This window comes from Amborella trichopoda, chromosome 11 (assembly GCF_054954075.1).
Source record: "Amborella trichopoda isolate Santa Cruz 75 chromosome 11, AtrichopodaSantaCruz75HAP2 v2.0, whole genome shotgun sequence".
In the NCBI taxonomy this organism is placed as follows: Eukaryota; Viridiplantae; Streptophyta; class Magnoliopsida; order Amborellales; family Amborellaceae; genus Amborella; species Amborella trichopoda.
The window spans coordinates 3,409,264-3,428,332 of NC_142346.1; the positions used below are offsets into that span (position 1 = coordinate 3,409,264).

Genomic DNA, 19,069 nt, shown 5'->3' on the forward strand with positions numbered 1-19,069 from the left:
ATGCAATATTGTCAAGTGTCCATTGACAAAGAAATCCTTACACGAGGTTGATGTCCAATTGTATACGTGACACAAAGAAAACCTTAATTTGGGGGGAGAGTTTTAGGGCAGCTCAGCTGATTCTAGGGCTTTTGTTTTAACCCATGAGGATTTCATGACACATGTGTTCTATGACCTACAAAGAGAAAGGTAGTGAGAGTTGCCCTTATTTATTACAAAAAGGAACCATGTCAAAAGTTTTCTCATGCATGTCATTTACATTGATGCAAATAAACCCCAATTACAAACTAAAGAATGAGTACAATACCCACCTTGAGCTAAACAACGAGAGAAACCCCAATTAATGGCTGAATTTGAAGTTATGCTTGGGCCTATATGCCTCCTAAACACTAACTGAAGAATCCATTCAATTTTCCTTTTTTCTCTTTCTACTCTTTATATATTTTCCACATATTGCATATTTTAGATAGAATGGCACTCCTAAATAGGGGGCAGACCTAAATAGGGGGCAGGATGAGCTGATGTGGTCATGTTTACACAGGATGAAGTTTATGTAAGGCACAGGCTTTACGGAAACAAAATAAAGTCTCACCTCAAATTCTTGTGCGAAAAGCACTTTTGGCAACAACATTCTCTATGATGGCTCTAAAATCAATTAACAACAACGACAATAAATTTTGAAATTTAAAAAATGATATAGATCTTATAGATTTGTGAACATTTATTTTTCAGGGTGAAACGGACGGTCTAGATAATCTGTTACAATATACACTATTTGTAGAGCTTGAAATCATTTTTTTTCATAACTACAACGTTCAAGCCTAGATGATCGATGTAAAGGTTTTCCAATACTTGAATACAATTTTGGATGAGTTATAAGATGAGGCTTTACTTATTTTGATAGGGCCGCAGCCCTATCAAACCATTTTCCTTAAATAAATTTGAGCAATGTAGGTTTGGGACCATTCAGTAAATTTCAAAAGTCCAGGGAGCAAACTATGAGTCTTCCTTATGTAAAATCACAGACATTACTACGTGGTTTCTTTTACCTAAATCAATTGTTTCTTTGACAGAAATTGTAAAGAAGCCTATAAAATGCTGGTCTGTGTTCACTTCACTCATTCTAATTCAGCATTGGCTGCTTCATATGTATTACTTGCATTCAAATGATTGAATTGGTTTTGCTGCTAGATGAGAAACCCATGGAGACCTTGGAACTTCTTTCACTTGGCCTTGGCTCTGTTGCTAATACATAGAGCCTACGCCACTACCCAAAATGGAGGCACCACCTCTAAAATTGTAGGAACCACCACTAAAAATGGTGGTCCTTCCTACTATACCCCACCTACCTACATTTCTCCTCCACTAAAACAGCCACCAGTTTCGCATCCTCCTCCTCCACTTCGAAAACCACCCATAAAACCACCTCCAGTGCACAAACCACCTCCTTTCCATGCTCCCCCTGTTCACAAGCCTCCCCTAAAACCACCACCAGTTCATAAACCATCCCCTCCTCCAGTGTATCGACCACCCTCGGTACCACCTCCCTTCAGAAAACCACCAAAAAAACCACCCTCTCCACCGGTTCATCGTAGACCACCACCTTCTCCGCCGCTTTATGGAAAACCACCATCTCCTCCCCCACCAGTTTATGCAAGTTCTCCACCACCTCCTCCAATTTACCACTCTCCACCTCCACCTTTGCCAGTATATCACTCTCCACCTCCTCCTTCGCCAATTTACAAATACCCATCACCACCTCCTCCAGTTTACCACTCTCCTCCACCACCTCCTTTGCCAATTTACAAATACCCATCACCACCTCCTCCAGTTTACCACTCTCCTCCACCACCTCCACCAAGTTACCACTATCTTCCACCACCACCTCCTCCAGTTTACCACTCTCCACCACCTCCTTCACCAATATACAAGCACCCATCACCACCTCCTCCAATTTACTACTTCCCACCTCCACCACCTACACCAATTTATCCTTCTCCACCTCCACCAATTTTCAAGTATCCATCACCACCTCCACAAGTTTATCACTCTCCACCACCACCTTCACCAGTTTATAGATACCCATCACCTCCTCTGCCAACTTACCACTCTCCACCACCACCTCCACCAGTTTACCACTCTCCACCACCTCCTTCGCCAATTTATGGGCACCCATCACCTCCTCCTCCAGTTTACCACTTTCCACCACCACCTCCACCTATTTTCTACTCTCCACCACCTCCACAAATTTATAGGTACCAACCACCACTGTCTCCAATTTACCACTCTCCACCACCACCCTCTCCACCAGTTTTTAGATACCCATCACCACCTCTACTAGTTTACCACTCACCACCACCACCTCAACCAATATATCGCTCACCCCCATCACCACCTCCAATTTACCCCTCTCCCCCACCTCCTTCGCTAGTATATAGACAACCATCACCACCGCCTCCACCAGCTTATGGGTACCGCTCTCCACCACCTCCTATAGTTCGACACTTCCCCCCACCACCACCACCAATTTACCACTTCCTGCCACCACCACCACCAACTTACCCCACTCCACCCCCATCCCCTCATATCTACCACTCACCACCGCCACCTCCACTTCAAGGTTACAGGCACTCACCACCACCTCCACTTCAAGGTTACAGATACTCACCACCACCACCAATTTATAAGTCTCCTCCAACGCCTCCTCTTCAAGGTTACAGATACTCACCACCACCACCAATTTATAACTCTCCTCTGCCACCTCCTTTACATTTTTACCACTCTCCCCCACCACCACCTCCACCTATTTACCATTCTCCACCACCACCGCCACCAGTTTACTAGTCTCCACCACCACCACCTCTACCAATTCATCAATCTCCTCCACCGCCTCCTTTACAGGTTTATCACTCTCCACCTCCTCCACTAGATTACAAACACTCACCATCACCAACACCAACACCACTAGTTTACCACCCCCCACCTCCTCTACATATTTACCACTCACCACCACCTCCTCCACTAGTTTACAAACACTCACCACCACCACCACCACCACCACTAGTTTACCACCCCCCACCTCCTCTACATATTTACCACTCACCACCACCTCCTCAACCAGTTCATCTAAAACCACCATCACCTCCACCTATTTACTTTCAACCACCATCACATCCACCACCAGTACACTTAAAACCACTATCACATCCACCACCAGTTCACCTAAAACCACCATCACATACTCCACCAATTTATGTCAAACCACCATCGCCTCCACCAGTTTATGTTAAACCACCATCGCCTCCTCTAACTTACATGCCAGTATCTTCACCGCCGCCTCCCATTTATCAGCAATAATGTCAACGAGAGAGCTACATATATTCTAGTATGAGTTTGTAATTGCTTTCTAATTAGCAGTTGTCTTTTTTAACCTCTGTTTGAAGTTCAATGTTTAGGTTTTTAAGGTATCCATATGTTCTATGTATAAGAAGAATAAGATCCTTGAGAGAATAACATGTTGGGAATGGTTTATGGAAAGTTCAAGATAATTATTTGAACTTATGGCACTAAGAAGCTTTGATTGGATGGTCCAGATCTTCCTAGTGAAATATTTTGACAGCGATTTGAATTGGGCACAAATCCATGCAAGCAGATAATCGAATTGCAGTTACACACAATACACACACACAGACATCATATTTATAGTAGTTTTATACACACACGCACAGACACAGAGAGAGAGAGAGAGAGAGAGAGAGAGAGAAGTTTCCATAAAAAAGCATCACTAAGCAATCATGGACATGAAGGCCCAGTTGCCATAAAAAACATCACTAAGTAATCATAGACCTGAAGAAGGCACAGCCTAAGCTTTTCTACTTGTCTATTTATGGGATCCTATACTATGTTTATCCTTGATGCAAGTAGGTCAACATGTGAAATCCAACAGCTAAAAGTTCACGAACAAGTTTTTTTTTTTTTTTTGCTTCGAGCCCCATCAATGACCCGCGCCTAACCACCCAATTTCAATATAGCGGCTAGGAGTGATTATCTAAGAGCAATTGTGCCCTCGTATCAAAAATAAAAGATCTTATTATATACTTCATTTATTTAGACAAAACAAAAAAGAACATTGAACATCAAATGTTTCCTTGCAGTCTTGCTAACATATCTAAATTGCCCCACCTCCTCTCTCTCTCTCTCTCTCTCTCTCTCTCTCTCTCTATCTATCTCTATCTCTATCTCTATCTCTCTCTAACTTTAACAAATTGCGATGAAGGTCCTTAGAAGTATGATAAGGTTAAGTTTGCAAGGGTCCCATATCAACTAAGTAATGTGATCCAATACACATGAAAGTGCCATCACAAAACTTCATCTACACCATTTCTAACGCAATATTCCTTAACATTTTGCACAAGGGCCAAGGGCACTTGGTAACTATATCAAGCCTAGAGGGATTAGATGCATTCCCAAACAAATTTAGGCTCAACATGGCAAGCTCTGAAAGAGATAACCTAGATGATAGAAATCCATGCCAGTGGTATGGATCCAAATCAAAGAACGCATCAAAAAACCTCCTAGTACCCTCCAGATCTAGCTTTAACAAAGTCTCCATCCCAAAAGAGAAGTACTCTCTAACCATTCTCTGATCCAAGGGCCACAAGGCATTCCAAATCCTAGAATGAAGCTGCCTTCCCCTTATCATCCTAGTTGAACCCAAGCAATCCACTATTGAATCTGCTAAAATTGGGGCAACAGCCAAACTTCTAGCCACTGTATACCCAGTTGAAGGATGCACTAGCCCTGCATTTCCACCCATTCCAACCACATTTTGGGGGATTATAGGAAGTCGGCCTCCCATTGGGATGACACACTTCTCATCTTCTAGTACTTCTTTCACTACAATACCCAAGTGCCTTAGCCTAGCCACCATCCTCTTCTTAATCTCCAGGTATGATAATATAGGCCTACTCACTAATGATGTCTCCTCCAAAAATATTAAGTTGGGCCCTAAGGGCATGGCATAGAGAAATGTAGGCAGCCTCCTGTTACCTTCCCTTAAGTAGGGTTCATTTCCCATGTGAGAGTCCCTCCAATCCATCAACACCATCTTGTCTAGGTCAAATGGGTGCCCCTCAACCTCAGCCAAGATTCCATGAGCAATTTGGTACCCATGATTCCTATTCTTAGGATATTCCATGAAAGGAGTTTTGAAACCAGTGGCATCTACAACCAAACTCCCCTTGATGGCACTACCATCATCACAATTCACTAAGGAGGAGAACTCTTGATGCTCCACCCTCCAAGCCTTGGCTCTAAGAAAATTGACACCATTTGTTACACACCCCTCAAGGAGCCTCCTCTTCAAGGCATTGCGGCTAACCCGGGCATAGGGGCGATCTAAATATTTGACTTTCTGATCATCCAAAAGAACAGACGCGAGGGGCCACACATGGTCAAGGCAATCTTCCAAGCCCAAGGGTGAAAACTCATCGACCCAAACACCATAGTTATTGGGCCAAACTGCAAGGGGTGAGGGGTCAATACATACAACCCGAACACCACTCGCCGACACCTTCTCAGCAAGAGAAAGGCCGGCTGGGCCAGCTCCTAGGATCACCACATCAGTTTTCATTTGGCTGGAACCATCGCCCCAATGCAGGGACATGTCTATGAGATCGCGGCATGGTCCGGGTTTCATGTTAAGAAAGCTCTTGTCTACACGACAAAGAACTCTAGGAATTCTTCTCGACGGCTTTCGTATTTTCGATGAGTTGGCAGTCGGGCCGAACACAGGTGTTCGAAGAAAGCCATTACCGTGAGATTTGGTGAAGATCGGCAGCTGGGAAAAGCCATTAACGGCGGTTATGGTGGAGCTAGGTTGCCTGAAAATACCACTTCTGGTGGTTTTGGTTGTCATGGGTGGCGCAAAAAAGCCTGTAGCTGGGGTTTCTGTGACCTTGGGAGGCTGAAAAGAGATTGGCATGCCAAGACGCTCCATTAGCAAGGTCTAAGAGGAAAGACTGGAATCGTTTCACGTCTGGGGGGTTATAAGTACAGCGATAGGGAAATGGTTAATGGAGAATCTAGAAATGTGTTTGGAGAGGAGGATACCTCATTCTTGAGCGGAAAACGACTTGATGGGTCGCAGAGTGGACGACGGATTAATAAAAGGCCGGCCATGTGCCCCTTGGCTTACTCAAAGTGAGTGACCAAAATGCCCCTATTTTTTTAAAAAAACTAAACACACTTAACCTTTGGTCGCAATAGAGAAAATCAATTTTTGGTACGAAAATGTAGAAGAAAACCATATCCTTTGAATTCTTAAGAAGCCACATACTCCCATTGTGATCCCCCACTATATGCACACTCTTTGGCGCATGAACCAAGTTGAGAGAGAGAGAGAGAGAGAAGGGGGATTACAAGCATATTGAGGTGAGAGAGGGAGAGAGAGAGAGAGCTGCTTGAGGTGTGAGAAAAATAAGAGACAGAGAGAGAAGGGAACTCACAAGGATGGTGTGGACATTATGCCAAAATACGAAAGAGAGAGACAGAGGGATGCTTGAGGTGTGAGAAAGAGGAGAGAGAGAGAGAGAGAAAGAGAGAAGGGGACCTTACAAGCATGGCGTTGTGGACATTATGCTAAAATACGATAGAGAGAGAGGGAAAGGGAGGCTTGAGGTGTGAGAAAGAGGAGAGAGAAAGGTAGAGAGAGAGAGAGAGAGGGAGAAGGGGCGCCTACCAGCATGGAGGTGTGGACATTATGCTAAAATACGAAAGAGACCATGAGAGGCTCTCCTCCTCAAGCTACTGTGCGCCTACGCACGAAAGTGGTATTGTCTTATTTTGAGGGACACGCAAGCTACAAAGACCCCAACTTTAAAATGTGTACCCTCTGGACGGTCAATGTCATTGGGGATGAAGGGTATTTTTGTCATTTCATGAAGGTTGGTGTTAAATGGAAGCAAACGAAAAGGCATCAGAATCATCAGCCTACCCGTGAAAAAAGACAAGGATCACACCGCCGATGCTGTGGCACCTAGGCAACAGAATCTCCTTAAATTACAAGAGTGCGTGTACTCTGCTCCCGCGACGACATTTCTGTAAGCCTGCTCCCTCAGTCAAAAGAGTTACTTCAAAGATTTTCCTTTTTTTTTTTAGTATAAAATTTTGAGAACCACCTACGAATCACTAGATATTATTTTCCGATGAAAAAAATTTGACTTTTAAGTTTTTTATTAGTAGATCTCGCCTTAAAAAGTTGCTACTCAACCTTTGAGATTATTATTTTTTAGCACATAGAGATTCCAATTTAGATTTTTTTTTTTTACTCTGGTCGAAGGTTACATCCCCAAAATTTGAGGTCTTAAAATTCCTCAACCTTGAAATCCTTTTTTTTTCTTAGTACATAGAGATTTCAATTAGAAATTTTTTTTTATTTTTTTATTTTTAACTGAGGTTAGACCAAAGGTTGAAAAGGATAAAATTCCTTCCATATTGATTTTATCCAAAGGAATAACTACTATACTATCATGGGAGTATAATGCCCTTTTGCAAAAAAAATAAATCCAAAAAAAAATAAAAAATTGCACATTACAATGTCCTAAAACATTCTAATTATTTATAAAGAAATAACAAAAAATAAAAAGGGCACGATTTGTATAGAGCCAAGGCTCTAAACAATCAAATTGGAGCTCATCTTCAAATAGTGTTGAGAAATGTGATTTCAATACTGGAAATCTTTGACTAATCTTAAAATATATTTTTATTTTTAATTATAAAATTTAAAGCTTCATAAATAATATAGATCGAACAGATCTATGAAAATTTGTATAACTTAAAAATTGACGGTCCAAAAATGCATTACAAGATATACTATTTCCAAAACTTGAAATCCATTTTCCTCTCAAGTCCATGCATCTTGATGTTGTGATGATCAATTTGACTATATTTGGACATCAAAACAACCTCTTCTAGTGAAATTTTTGAGGTAGGCTCTAATTTGATTGTTTAAAGCCTAAGCTCTATATAAACTTTTCCCATAACAAAAAGCCTCAGATTAGTTGCAAAGGAAAAGTAGAGGTTCAAATTTCCAGCTGGATTCAAAACATTATAGGAATCAGACGCAAATCATAAATCTGAATGAAAATTTGAATGGGATGGATTTCAAAATCGTCCATCTCAAGTGTCTCAAAACCCGAATCAATCGGGCTAATCTTTCACCCACATATCCTTATCAAATTGCTAGATTAGCCATTTAGATCGGATTGAGGTCTAAATCAGTCTAAAAAAGACATTATAAAATAAATAAAATAAAATAAACGTAAATATTAAAATAAGATTTTTTAGTGTCAGGATAAATGACAAGGACTTAAAAAAACATTAAATAAACTTAAAGAACAAGAAAAAAAACATATAAGGGGTTTTTAGAGAATCAGGACATGACCTGTACCATCTTGAACCAATTCGATCCGGACCAATTCCCATGCGAAAGTGGGGTCGGAATAAAAAATTACCAGGATTTAAAATACTTATCTATCTTTGTGATATTTGTTGTTGAAAGTTCCTTCTAGTTGCTCAAAGAACATCTCGTTTTTAGCGAATAAATTTGCAATAATTTACGATGTAACTTTTTAGTTTAAAAGCATTGAAAACCGAGGCAGATGCATGAGTTCGCAGACTCGACTAAAATGTACTTTAAAGTTCCAGAACTTTGAACCCCAAAATTAGTTTGGCTTGATTTCACCACCAACCAACCTATCCAAACACACACGTCATCATTCCAAGGCACAGTTCACACACGTCATCATTCTAACTAAGACAGACTCATTATTTTAAGACACTCGTGGTTGATCTTTCACACTTTCGATACATCACATTTTTTACAACCAACCAGCATATAATGAGACCATTTACTTTTGATACAAGATGGTCACAATTAGTTATAACCATCCGCAGTGAATCTTATTGCTTGGGGGTGTCACAAAATTCGAAAAAATTTATTTTGAAATTTAAGTTTTCAATGGAATAAATGCAGCAATCCAATTTCACATCCAATAGTCAAGATTAATTGTGACCTCATTGTACCAAAGGTAAATAGCCTCATTGTATACTTTCCCTTTACAATAAGACCACAAGATAGTTTAAACATAGAGTTGCTTGAAGATACTCTTATTTAGCCGGCATCTTCCACATTTTTTTATTTCTATATATGTACTTATTTTTTTGAATGGCTGCAGCTGCTTCATCAAATAAATCACATCCCCAGTATACAACTACCACTGTTACATGGCACTCATGTACATAAAACAAACAAAATCAGGAAGCATAAGAACTAACCCATAAGGTGCCATTTACATACCTCCTTTCCGACATTGAGATACAATAAATGTGAAAGAAGCAATGCCCGTGGATCAACTCAAATAATGAAACTCCAAGCCTCACTCCATACAAAAGCTCATTTGAACATGTATAAAACCTGTAAATACCACACATTCATCATAAGAGCTATATCTGATACCTTACTTTTGTTCTTTTTTGTTTTTGAGTGCCCTTTTTTCTCCTTTGGGGGGTGTTGGTGTTTTTTTCTTGGGGGGGTTGGGGATTGGGCGGGGAGGGAGGGTGAGAGAGAGAGGAGATTACCTCTAGGATACAGCTAAATCATGACCTGCAGGATTGGAGAGTGATGCCCCCACAACAGATCGCGATGATTATGTACAATAGCACAACTATCAAGCAAGTTAATGACGCCCTAGAAAGTAAGCAGAGAAAAGATCAAATTCAGTATGTATAAAAAAAATGTATTTCTTGAATAGAGCTATCAAAGTGGGTACTCACAAAAGCTTCGCATTTTTCATCCACAAAGCTCTTCGAAGGCGCCGGGATTGCTTCTTGAAATGGAAGGAACTGTCTTGCATTGTCGCTGTCTTGTCGACAAGAAGTTCAATTCGGTCACCTCTCTCGAGTATCTTCTCAATGTTCTCCACCATAATAGCACGTATCTGGGTACCAAGACCGTTAGTATACAATACGAGAAAGGCATGCAGTTGAAATTTCTATAAATTATGACAATTGTTATGTACGTGTCTATTATAAGCTTGCAACGAAATTTAACAGAGAATACGAACTTTGGATTTCATTCACTTTCAACTAACTACATGAATGAAAAATATTGGCCAAGTCCAAAACCTGATTTCTGAAATGGTAGTTCTTGGCCGCAGCCTAATGTGGAGAAACCGTCCCAAAATCCTTAAGTTTAATACTGAAGGGCAACTAGTGATATGCATAGTTACATCTTGTGGTCTTAACTTATCAACATTTCATAATCTGTTTTCCAAAGAAAAGGTATTGAAAATTTTTCTTGATCAGACCAGTTGTTCACAAATTATCAGCAATATATAACCAAAATAATGGGTTTGACCCAATCACCTTTTTAACAAAATGATTGCATAAGCCAGGTATATATCTCCTTAAGGCATGGACACCTCAACCATACATCCCAAAAATGTGGGCCCCACCCATTGCATGAAAGTGGGCCCATCTAGACTATTATGTGATTTGATCATTTTGACATGAATGGCCCAGATGTGCTGGCTTGCAGGCAGCGAAAAAAGCCTGCATTATGCAATCATTTGCCCTTATTTCTATTAGTCGGTTTGACTCCATCACAGACACTTGCCTCACCAACTTCACCACGGACACGGTTGAGAGTATCAGCATTTGGATTACTTGAGAAGTACTCCATTTGCTGATGCAAGACTCTTGAAAACTCATCATTCATTGCGTAAGCTGGAGCAGAATGTGCCACCCTTCCATAGTTTTTCATGAACCTCATGTGAATATCCTCCAAGTATGCAAAAGGAATACGCCCTGAAGCACCAAAAGAAGGAAAGATCCTATATTATACATGATAGTGCAACATCTTAATGTGAATACTCGAACAAGGCATCACACAAGAAGGAAAAAAAAAAGGAAGTATTGAAAGTTGGGGCATGTGAAGGAACCTAAGAATTAGGGGAATAATCCATGTTAGGATTAGTAATAAGTGCTAAACAATAGAGTAGAGATATCATGTAACGACAAATTTAAAATAAATAACATCATGTAAAATTATGATAGAAACCCTACTTAGAAAAAATGGGTTACAAGTTAAAACAATTATTATTGTCCCCATAAAATTTGTTTTTTATCAACCTCATAATATTTGAGCCTTACACCAACTATTTAGGGTGGGCTACGTGAATCTTGTTCCACCATCCCTCTCTATCAAGGGCTACAATCTTAGTTAGACCATATGCTAGCATATCTCTTCTCACTACTTCCGTCCATGTCTTTTGGGCATTCTCCTTGCCATTTTAGAGCCACTTGAACCAAATCACCCTTCCTAGCTGGTGTTGTTCTAGGTCAACATTGCACATGGCCAGACACCTAATTCGACTTTCCGTCATCTTGTCGCCTATTGGAGCTACTCATAAGTTCCCTTGGATATATTCATTCCGAGTACTATCATTTCTTGTCTTGCCACTCATTCATCTCAATTTCTTCATCTGAGCTATAATTATTCTATGGATAAGTTGTTTATTGACCGCCCAACATTCTATAGATATGTTGTTTCTTGACGGCCCAACATTCTATCAACCTACTCTAGAAAATAATGCAGTCATGGATTAGAGACTTTCATTAACCACTATAGAGTTAGTTTGACTTGTTTCTCCATAAATCAATCGTATCATAGCTGCATGCAAAACAAACAAGGTTTTTGGCTGAGATGACCATAAATGTAATATTCCATGAAACATGAATTGCCCAATAAGCAGAAACCTGTCAATCAGGTAACTAGTCACTGCGAATGCTAGTTTTTTGCCTTCCCCCCCCCCCCCAATCCCTTCGTTTATATATTTATTTATTTGGACCAAACCAGGGCAGTTCTAACCAACTCTAAAACATTGCCTATCATCCTGAATTTTTATTTTTCATCAATATTTGAATTTTGCATTTCTATCCATTGAATTGTCCTTCAAACAACAGGTCACATGGTTTCCCACAGAAAAGATATTAGATATAGATGAAGGCAGGGTTTTGGGGTGGAGTGATATGAGATGTATTAACGAAACACAAAGGAAAGCCATTCACCGTCATGATATCTACTTGATCGCATTTAGAGAGCAACCTGCGCAGTTACAATTCATATGATAGGATGCACAAGAATCAAACAATCAAGAATGAGAGGACCATTTTAGTTGATAATCTTACAACACTAAAGCTGGGAAAGCAATTGAACGACATCATGATGCACATTAGCCAATACAGAAGCGAACATAGTGCCTATCAAGGAAGTAGCATACAAATGTGAAGTTATAGAGGTAGTGCCAAGACCTATTCTAGTGGATGAACTAGTAATAAACTGCAGAACACCACAAAACATCAACTTCTTTTAAGAGCCCACTTTAAATAAGGAAACTGCCAGTTTCTAATAGGCCCGCTCTCCATTCCCTTTATCCCACCACTTTTATCTCATAGGTCAGGCACAGCTCACCTAATAACCTCATAACAGAAATAACTACACTGTCACGAACTAGTTTCTATTAACCCCAAAGCATTCCAGAAATCATGCTATAATCATTTCAGGATTAACCACTCAATTTGAATCATAGTTGTTGGGATTGAGAGCAGGATCAGGATTAAGAGTGTGGGATCATGAAATACCAGAAGATCCATACCAGAAGATCCCTATGGTTGGGAGCATCAACTATTAATGCATATGTTAGGGGTCAAGATCCTCAAATTTTAGGATCGCGATTCCAACCTTCTGTGGATCTTAATCTCAACCTTTTGGGATCTTGATCCCAACCTTGTGGGGATCTTGCTCACAACCTCAAAAGTATGTATACTCTAGGACATATATACTGTCTACAGTAGTGATATCTTTATTTATAGTCAGCATGCAATGCAACTATATTAAATGTATAATTGTGTTGCTAGCTAGCTATAAATTAAAAAATCATTAGTTTTGGTTGTTATGTTGGTCCTTAAGGTTGGAATTGAGATCCCTGACAATAGGAATTGAGATCCTTAACAGTGGGGAACGAGATCCTAAAATTTAACAATAGAAATCTCTTAAAGATCCCTTTCCCGGAGTGCCCAAGACAAGATTCTGGCGTGGGGTCACCACCAATATTGGGAGATCCCTGGGCCCAGCAACTATGACTTAGACCAATCAGATACTAAGATAGAGGAGGTTCACTTAGGTTCAATCAGTGTTGGAGGACTGCTCAAGTCGACTTAGATGAGTTACTCAGCCTCAGCATGTTGCCTAGGCGAATTTGAAGTATAAACTCAGGTTTAGAAATATGATGTTATTTTTTGATAATGCAATATGATGTCATTTCTATATAATTTTTGTAACTAATGTTTTTTATGATGATTTTGAACTTTTCTTGCTATATGCTCTATTTTTCTGCTTTTCCTTTTCTTGATATTTCTGAATTGTTTCAAGCTAGAAATCAAACTTCTTTTCCATTTTCATCTCCTATTTACTTTGTCCACCTTTTATAAACTAGCTTTGTATAACTTCTCTGGATTTTAAATTTTTTTACCTTTTTTGGCAATTTTTAGCCCTTGTTCAGCTTGTATAGGACTCACGCAAGTCCACTAAGACTCACCCAAGTTTTTCTTGAGCTAACTGCAGGAGCTTGTGCTTGTGGGCTCACTCATATCGCATTGTGTCACGATCAACAACGCCCTAGCTTTTACCGTTACTGTTACTAATCTATAGGTAGCTGGCAAAGATTCATATTGAACTTCAATGGGAACTTCTCTATCTATTGAGGCAATCACACATTGATCTAGTTGCCACCAAAGCCACAAAGGACTGTATAAGTTGATTTGCCACAAAGGACTGTATAAGTTGATTTGTTTTTGACGATAAGCTCCAAGCGCATCGTAGGAACAACAAAAATAAGGTTCTTTCTCTTTTGTATACTTATAGTCATTCTCGTCAACTATTTCATTTTGATAGTTTTTGTGGTTACATGAATTATACCTATTTGTACAAATACCTCGACGATTCCCAATCGTTAGTACATAGAGGCCCATAATAATATCTTGAGTTGGTACAGAAATAGGATCTCCAATAGCCAGAGACAAGAGATTCATATGAGAAAACATAAGCAAACGGGCATCTGCTTGAGCTTCAAAAGACAAAGGTACGTGAACAGCCATCTGATCCCCATCGAAGTCTGCATTGAATCGCTTACGAACTAATGGTTGTAAACAAATAGCACGTCCCTCCAATAGAATAGGTTGGAACGCCTGTATGCCTAATCTATGCAAAGTAGGTGCTCTATTACTCGGCTCAGGCAATGGCTGAGTACCAAGCCCAAGCCCAAGCCAAGTTCTTTTACATTGGCCTCACCACATGAAGTTGCCGGTGTATTTTGTAGCCAATCTCATAAACAACAGAACTATAATATGGATAAATAAGCCAAAGTCTAAACCTTTCACATGTTTTATATTCTACTAAAAAACTTAAACCAAATCCATGGGGAAACTGGTCTGCGCTAGGAAGCTTGAAAGCTATCATGTGGACCTCCCCATCTAAACTCTCTCAAAGTAAAAGTCATATGAGTGTCAAAGTGTCTCAAATGTCAAGCATTCTAAGGTTATCTCCCCTGTCACTCCAATAAATACTTTAGAGACAGGAATAATGATCCTAAAAGCTCCAAATCGAGATGTAGAAGACCCCCAACCAGATTCAACTCCCAAAGGATAACATCTCCTTAACAATAAAAGAAAGGGTGTGGTTTGCATAAGGTAGCAACCTTAAACAATCCAATCTAGGTGCATCTCTAAATTTTATCATAAATGTAATTTTGATATAAAAAATTCTTAGGATGACTTGAGAATCTATTTTTATCTCTAATTATAAAATTTTAAAACTCTAAAAATGGTTCAAATCAAGTAGATTTATAAACACATGAAAATCTTGAAAATGGATGGTCCAGATAATGTGTGCAAGACACTATTTTGTGGACTCGAAATCTTTTTTTCTTTTCATATTCATACATCTCGATGTCGAGATGATCAATTAGAGGGTTTTCCAAAAACCAAACAACCTTTTATGATGGATATTTGAGGTGCATCTTTAATTCTACATTTTAAGGGTGCAACCTTATTTAAAGGTTCTCCTAAAGAAAAGAGTAAAGTTTCCTTGAGAACAAATTGACTCGAGAAATACAAACTAGTAAGTTGATCATGGTATGGCATCATCTTACATCTTCATATCCTGTTGGAGACTGTTATTTAAAGATCATTTAGCATAAATTTGAAAGAGGTGTCAACAAATAACTGTGTGCTTTTTCACTGGGGCCCGCACTCCAACTTATCAAAGTAAAAAAACCATGAATACAATCAGCATTATTGCTATTGAAATAAAAAACTAATGGAAAGATCACCTCACATCTTCATATCTTGTTAAAATAACTTCTTCCAGGATGTGTGGTAGTAAGATCAATAAGGTAACCCGATTGTATAATCCAAATAATACAATTAAAAAAATAAAATTGTTTGCTTTCTTACACCCCAATGCATCCCATTAAGAGGATCATAATAAGCCATCCTATGTTCGACTTTCACCATGTCAGCGTTCTAGGTTTGAAATGTTGCGTTGTCAAGCAAAGGAAAAAATAAGACAAAATACGCTTTGAAATGTAAGTTTCTAGTTTCAAAGTGTTCTCCAGTGCCAAATGAATAATTGACAAAATTATCAAAAAGCTCTAGGGAGATTCTCCGCAATCATAAGCAAAATAAAAGGTGAATTATATACTGAAAAATTTAATATGAAATACATAGCCTAATCAATAAGTGACCAGCCAATGAAAAAACCTACAGCCAAAGATTGAGTCCCACAACATAAGAAAGCATGAGAGTATGCTTAGGAGAGCACATATATGAAACCAGCATTTTACTACTCAACCGAGTCCCACGGCGTACCCAAATTATATAAAAAAACATAAAATTATATAAACTTGTAGGATTAATATGTAAAAGTTATACATGCAATTGGATGTGCTATACAATGATTTGTGAGTTTATGTTGCCAAATGCTATATTTTTGTATTTTCTTTTTTTAGATTTTTCTAAAATATCCCCAATTATAAATCAATCTAGGCCATAGCTCAAGTGGAAGGCTAAAAAAAGGCAAGGGGTAGCCAAAAAAACATCATTAGAAGTCGTGAAAAAAGGTAGCGGACTTATGACCTCAACGGAGGTATGGCCCTTAATAAAGCATATTGGCATATCGGGATTTGCGTAGCCGGCCCCAATTAATTGGAAAAAGGCTATGATGATGATGACATTACTAGGCCAAGTCACTCGGACTCAAGTCACTTGGACTAAGATTAGTACTCGGCTCGGACCAGGGCCAAGTCCAAGGCCAGGGATGAGTTAAAAAAACATCGCATCAAACTATGAAATCATCTCTCCCTCTCTCTCTCTGCGTGTATCATTTCACACAATCTTACTAGGGACAGATTCAAATTCAACTGGATCAAAATTAAGAACTAAACTCAGTGATTACTAAACAATAAGACATCAGAATTCATATCATCTGATCTCAGTAACAATTAACCGTAATGCAGCCAAAATGAATGCTACGAACCAAATCCCTCGGCAATTAACCCCAAATCTTACCGGAAACACTCCAACAAACATCATCAAAACTCACAAAACATCCCAAAACCCAGAATCAAACTAAACAAAAACAATCAATTCAACAAAAACAAATAAAATCAAACTAAACAAAAACAATCAATTCAAAAAAACAAATAGAATCAAACGAGAGTAAACCGTTGTTTACTCACTTCCGAAGGTGTCATTAGCCATGCATAAGAAATTGAGGCCGTCAGATCTTAAGATATGGAAAATGTATCGATCTTGAGAGAAGCAGAGGCGTGAATCAGGCTGGGCAGGGAGTGGGAGTTTCTCCACGATCCTTCGGGCTACAGCCCCTGTGTTACCAGTCACCGCACTGAACTCTGAGAGTACAACTGTTCCCCTCGCTACCACTGCATACAGGATCGCCATGGCCCAAACTTGCCACTTGCTTGATGCCCACAAAGTTGGAGAGAGAGAGAGAGAGCTAAAAGGTCAAGTGTAACAGAGAAAGAGAGTGGCCGATAGAGAGAGGGGTGAGACAATTTGTAGGTTAACGGGAGAAGAGAGAGAGAGAGAAAGGAAGATTGACGGGCAGATGGGAGAGAGAGAGAGAGAGGCGGGAGATTGACAGGCAGATCGGGGGCAATTCAATTTTACATCGTGCAAGTGAGAGAAAGGGTAGAGAGAGAAAGAGGGGTACGAGAAGAAAGGGTAGAGAGAGAAAGAGGGGTACGAGAAGAAAGGGTAGAGAGAGAAAGAGGGGTACGAGAAGAAAGGGTAGAGAGAGAAAGATGGGTACGAGAAGAAAGGGTAGAGAGAGAAAGATGGGTACGAGAAGAAAGGGTAGAGAGCAAGAGGGGTGAGAAAAGGGAAAAAACAGAGAGCCAAAGAGGTAAAGGAAAGAAAATAGAGAGGGGTTAGCAGAAAGGGTAGAGAGAGAGAGAGATGCAATTGTGACTGTTGAGGTGAAGGAGGAGGGGCAAGGAGTAAAATTCATTAAATTGCGCCTAACAAACTCTATTATCACGAAAACATCTAAACGGAACTCGTCTCATCAGCGAGGACGTCTCGCTCTTGCCGTCCATGCGGTTCCCATTCCAAGATGGGACCTTCTCTTGACCCCTCCCCTTCCTCGGTTAAAGGGTTGAATTTTATTTATCATGAATTTGGAACGTATAATATATCTGCTTAAGTTGAAGGAAAAAATTTGCATAAGGTTGCAATCTTAAAATGTAGATTGAAAGTGCACCTCAAAAATCTATCATATAAGGTTGTTTTGATGTTGAAAAATTCTTTACTTGATTTTCTAGACATCAAGATATATGAATATGAAAAGAAAAAAATATTTTATAAATTGTGTATCTTGCAACACATTATTTGGACCGTCCATTTTTTAGATTTTCATGTGTTTTATATATCAACTTGATTTGAACCATTTTTAGAGTTTCAAGTTTTATAATTAGAGATAAAAATTTATTCTCAAATCATCTTAAGAATCTTTGATGCCGAATTTATATTTATGATTAAATTTAGAGGTGTGGCTTAATTTTATTGTTTAAGGTTCGACCTTATTGAAACCACACCTTAAGTAGAATGGTGGAGATTCGACTGCGATTAGTTAGAAAAAAGTCTTCACGATGATGATGGTAATTCCTTTGGTCGAGCTGGTGAGAGAACTTTTTTTGGAACTTATTAATATATTAAGCTAAAAGATAGTATACTCTTTTGGGAGTATACTGTTTATTTAATCCCTCAGGTAAAACCCCGCCAAGGATTAATTTTAGGATCCTAATGTTGGAGATGTAACTTCTCTTACCCATAGATTAACCTCAATAAAATAATCTTTTAATTGTACAAGCTAAGCCTTGAGAAAAATAATATCTCAAGATTGAATAAAGACTGTTCAATTTTTAAAAGGTAAAATCTCAGTGTTATAAAACTCAAATTTCAAATTTTTTTTCTTTTGATAATAATGATCCAGTGATTCTTAAAGCCCCCAAAATTTTAAAATAAAAAAAATTATCTCAAATAGGTCTTCTAACCTAGAGAATAAATGTAAACTATGCGTCCAAGGGAGTATAGGATATGTGTCAATATATTAATCAAGGATAAGAAGAAGAAAGGGTAATAATATATGGGTGCCCTTTGCATAAGGTGTTAACTTTCAACAATCAAAAACTCTTACAATAGTCTAATAATTTATATTTACCTCTATTAATAAAATTTCAAGCTTCAAAAATAGTATAGATTGAGTAAATCCTTAAATACTTAAAAAAAATTAAACTTGGGCAGTGTAGATAATATATTACATGGTGCACTATTTTTAAGATTATAAATACTTTTTTTTTGATATCTATACATATAGAGGTCAAAATGATGAACTGAACGGTTTTTTGACATTGAAATGACCCTCTACAAG

General features: G+C 38.9%; 3 protein-coding genes across 4 annotated transcripts; 1 reads left to right on the forward strand and 2 right to left on the reverse strand.

The window, feature by feature from the left end:
• The first annotated feature begins 799 nt into the window (after positions 1-799).
• Positions 800-3,537, forward strand: LOC105421208 (uncharacterized). The gene has a single exon (XM_011627715.3). It carries the CDS (start codon positions 1,192-1,194, stop codon positions 2,842-2,844), a length of 1,653 nt encoding a protein of 550 aa, XP_011626017.1. The 5' UTR covers positions 800-1,191; the 3' UTR covers positions 2,845-3,537.
• A 534-nt stretch (positions 3,538-4,071) lies between these two features.
• LOC18441297 (capsanthin/capsorubin synthase, chromoplastic) lies at positions 4,072-5,964 on the reverse strand. The gene has a single exon (XM_006851415.4). It carries the CDS (start codon positions 5,915-5,917, stop codon positions 4,373-4,375), a length of 1,545 nt encoding a protein of 514 aa, XP_006851478.2. The 5' UTR covers positions 5,918-5,964; the 3' UTR covers positions 4,072-4,372.
• Positions 5,965-9,042: 3,078 nt separating this feature from the next.
• On the reverse strand, positions 9,043-17,166 carry VAMP714 (vesicle-associated membrane protein 714). Of its 2 annotated transcripts, none has more exons than XM_011627651.3 (5): positions 16,857-17,166; positions 10,676-10,866; positions 9,835-9,998; positions 9,640-9,748; positions 9,043-9,475 (listed from the first exon to the last, which is right to left on the reverse strand). In XM_011627651.3, the coding sequence occupies exons 1-4, from the start codon at positions 17,077-17,079 to the stop codon at positions 9,658-9,660; spliced, it is 669 nt and encodes a 222-aa protein (XP_011625953.1). In that variant the 5' UTR covers positions 17,080-17,166; the 3' UTR covers positions 9,043-9,475; positions 9,640-9,657. The 2 variants fall into 2 exon arrangements, 1 of the variants encoding a protein (XP_011625953.1); XR_016044532.1 differs by having other exon boundaries at positions 9,316-9,475; positions 10,426-10,866.
• Positions 17,167-19,069: the final 1,903 nt, after the last annotated feature.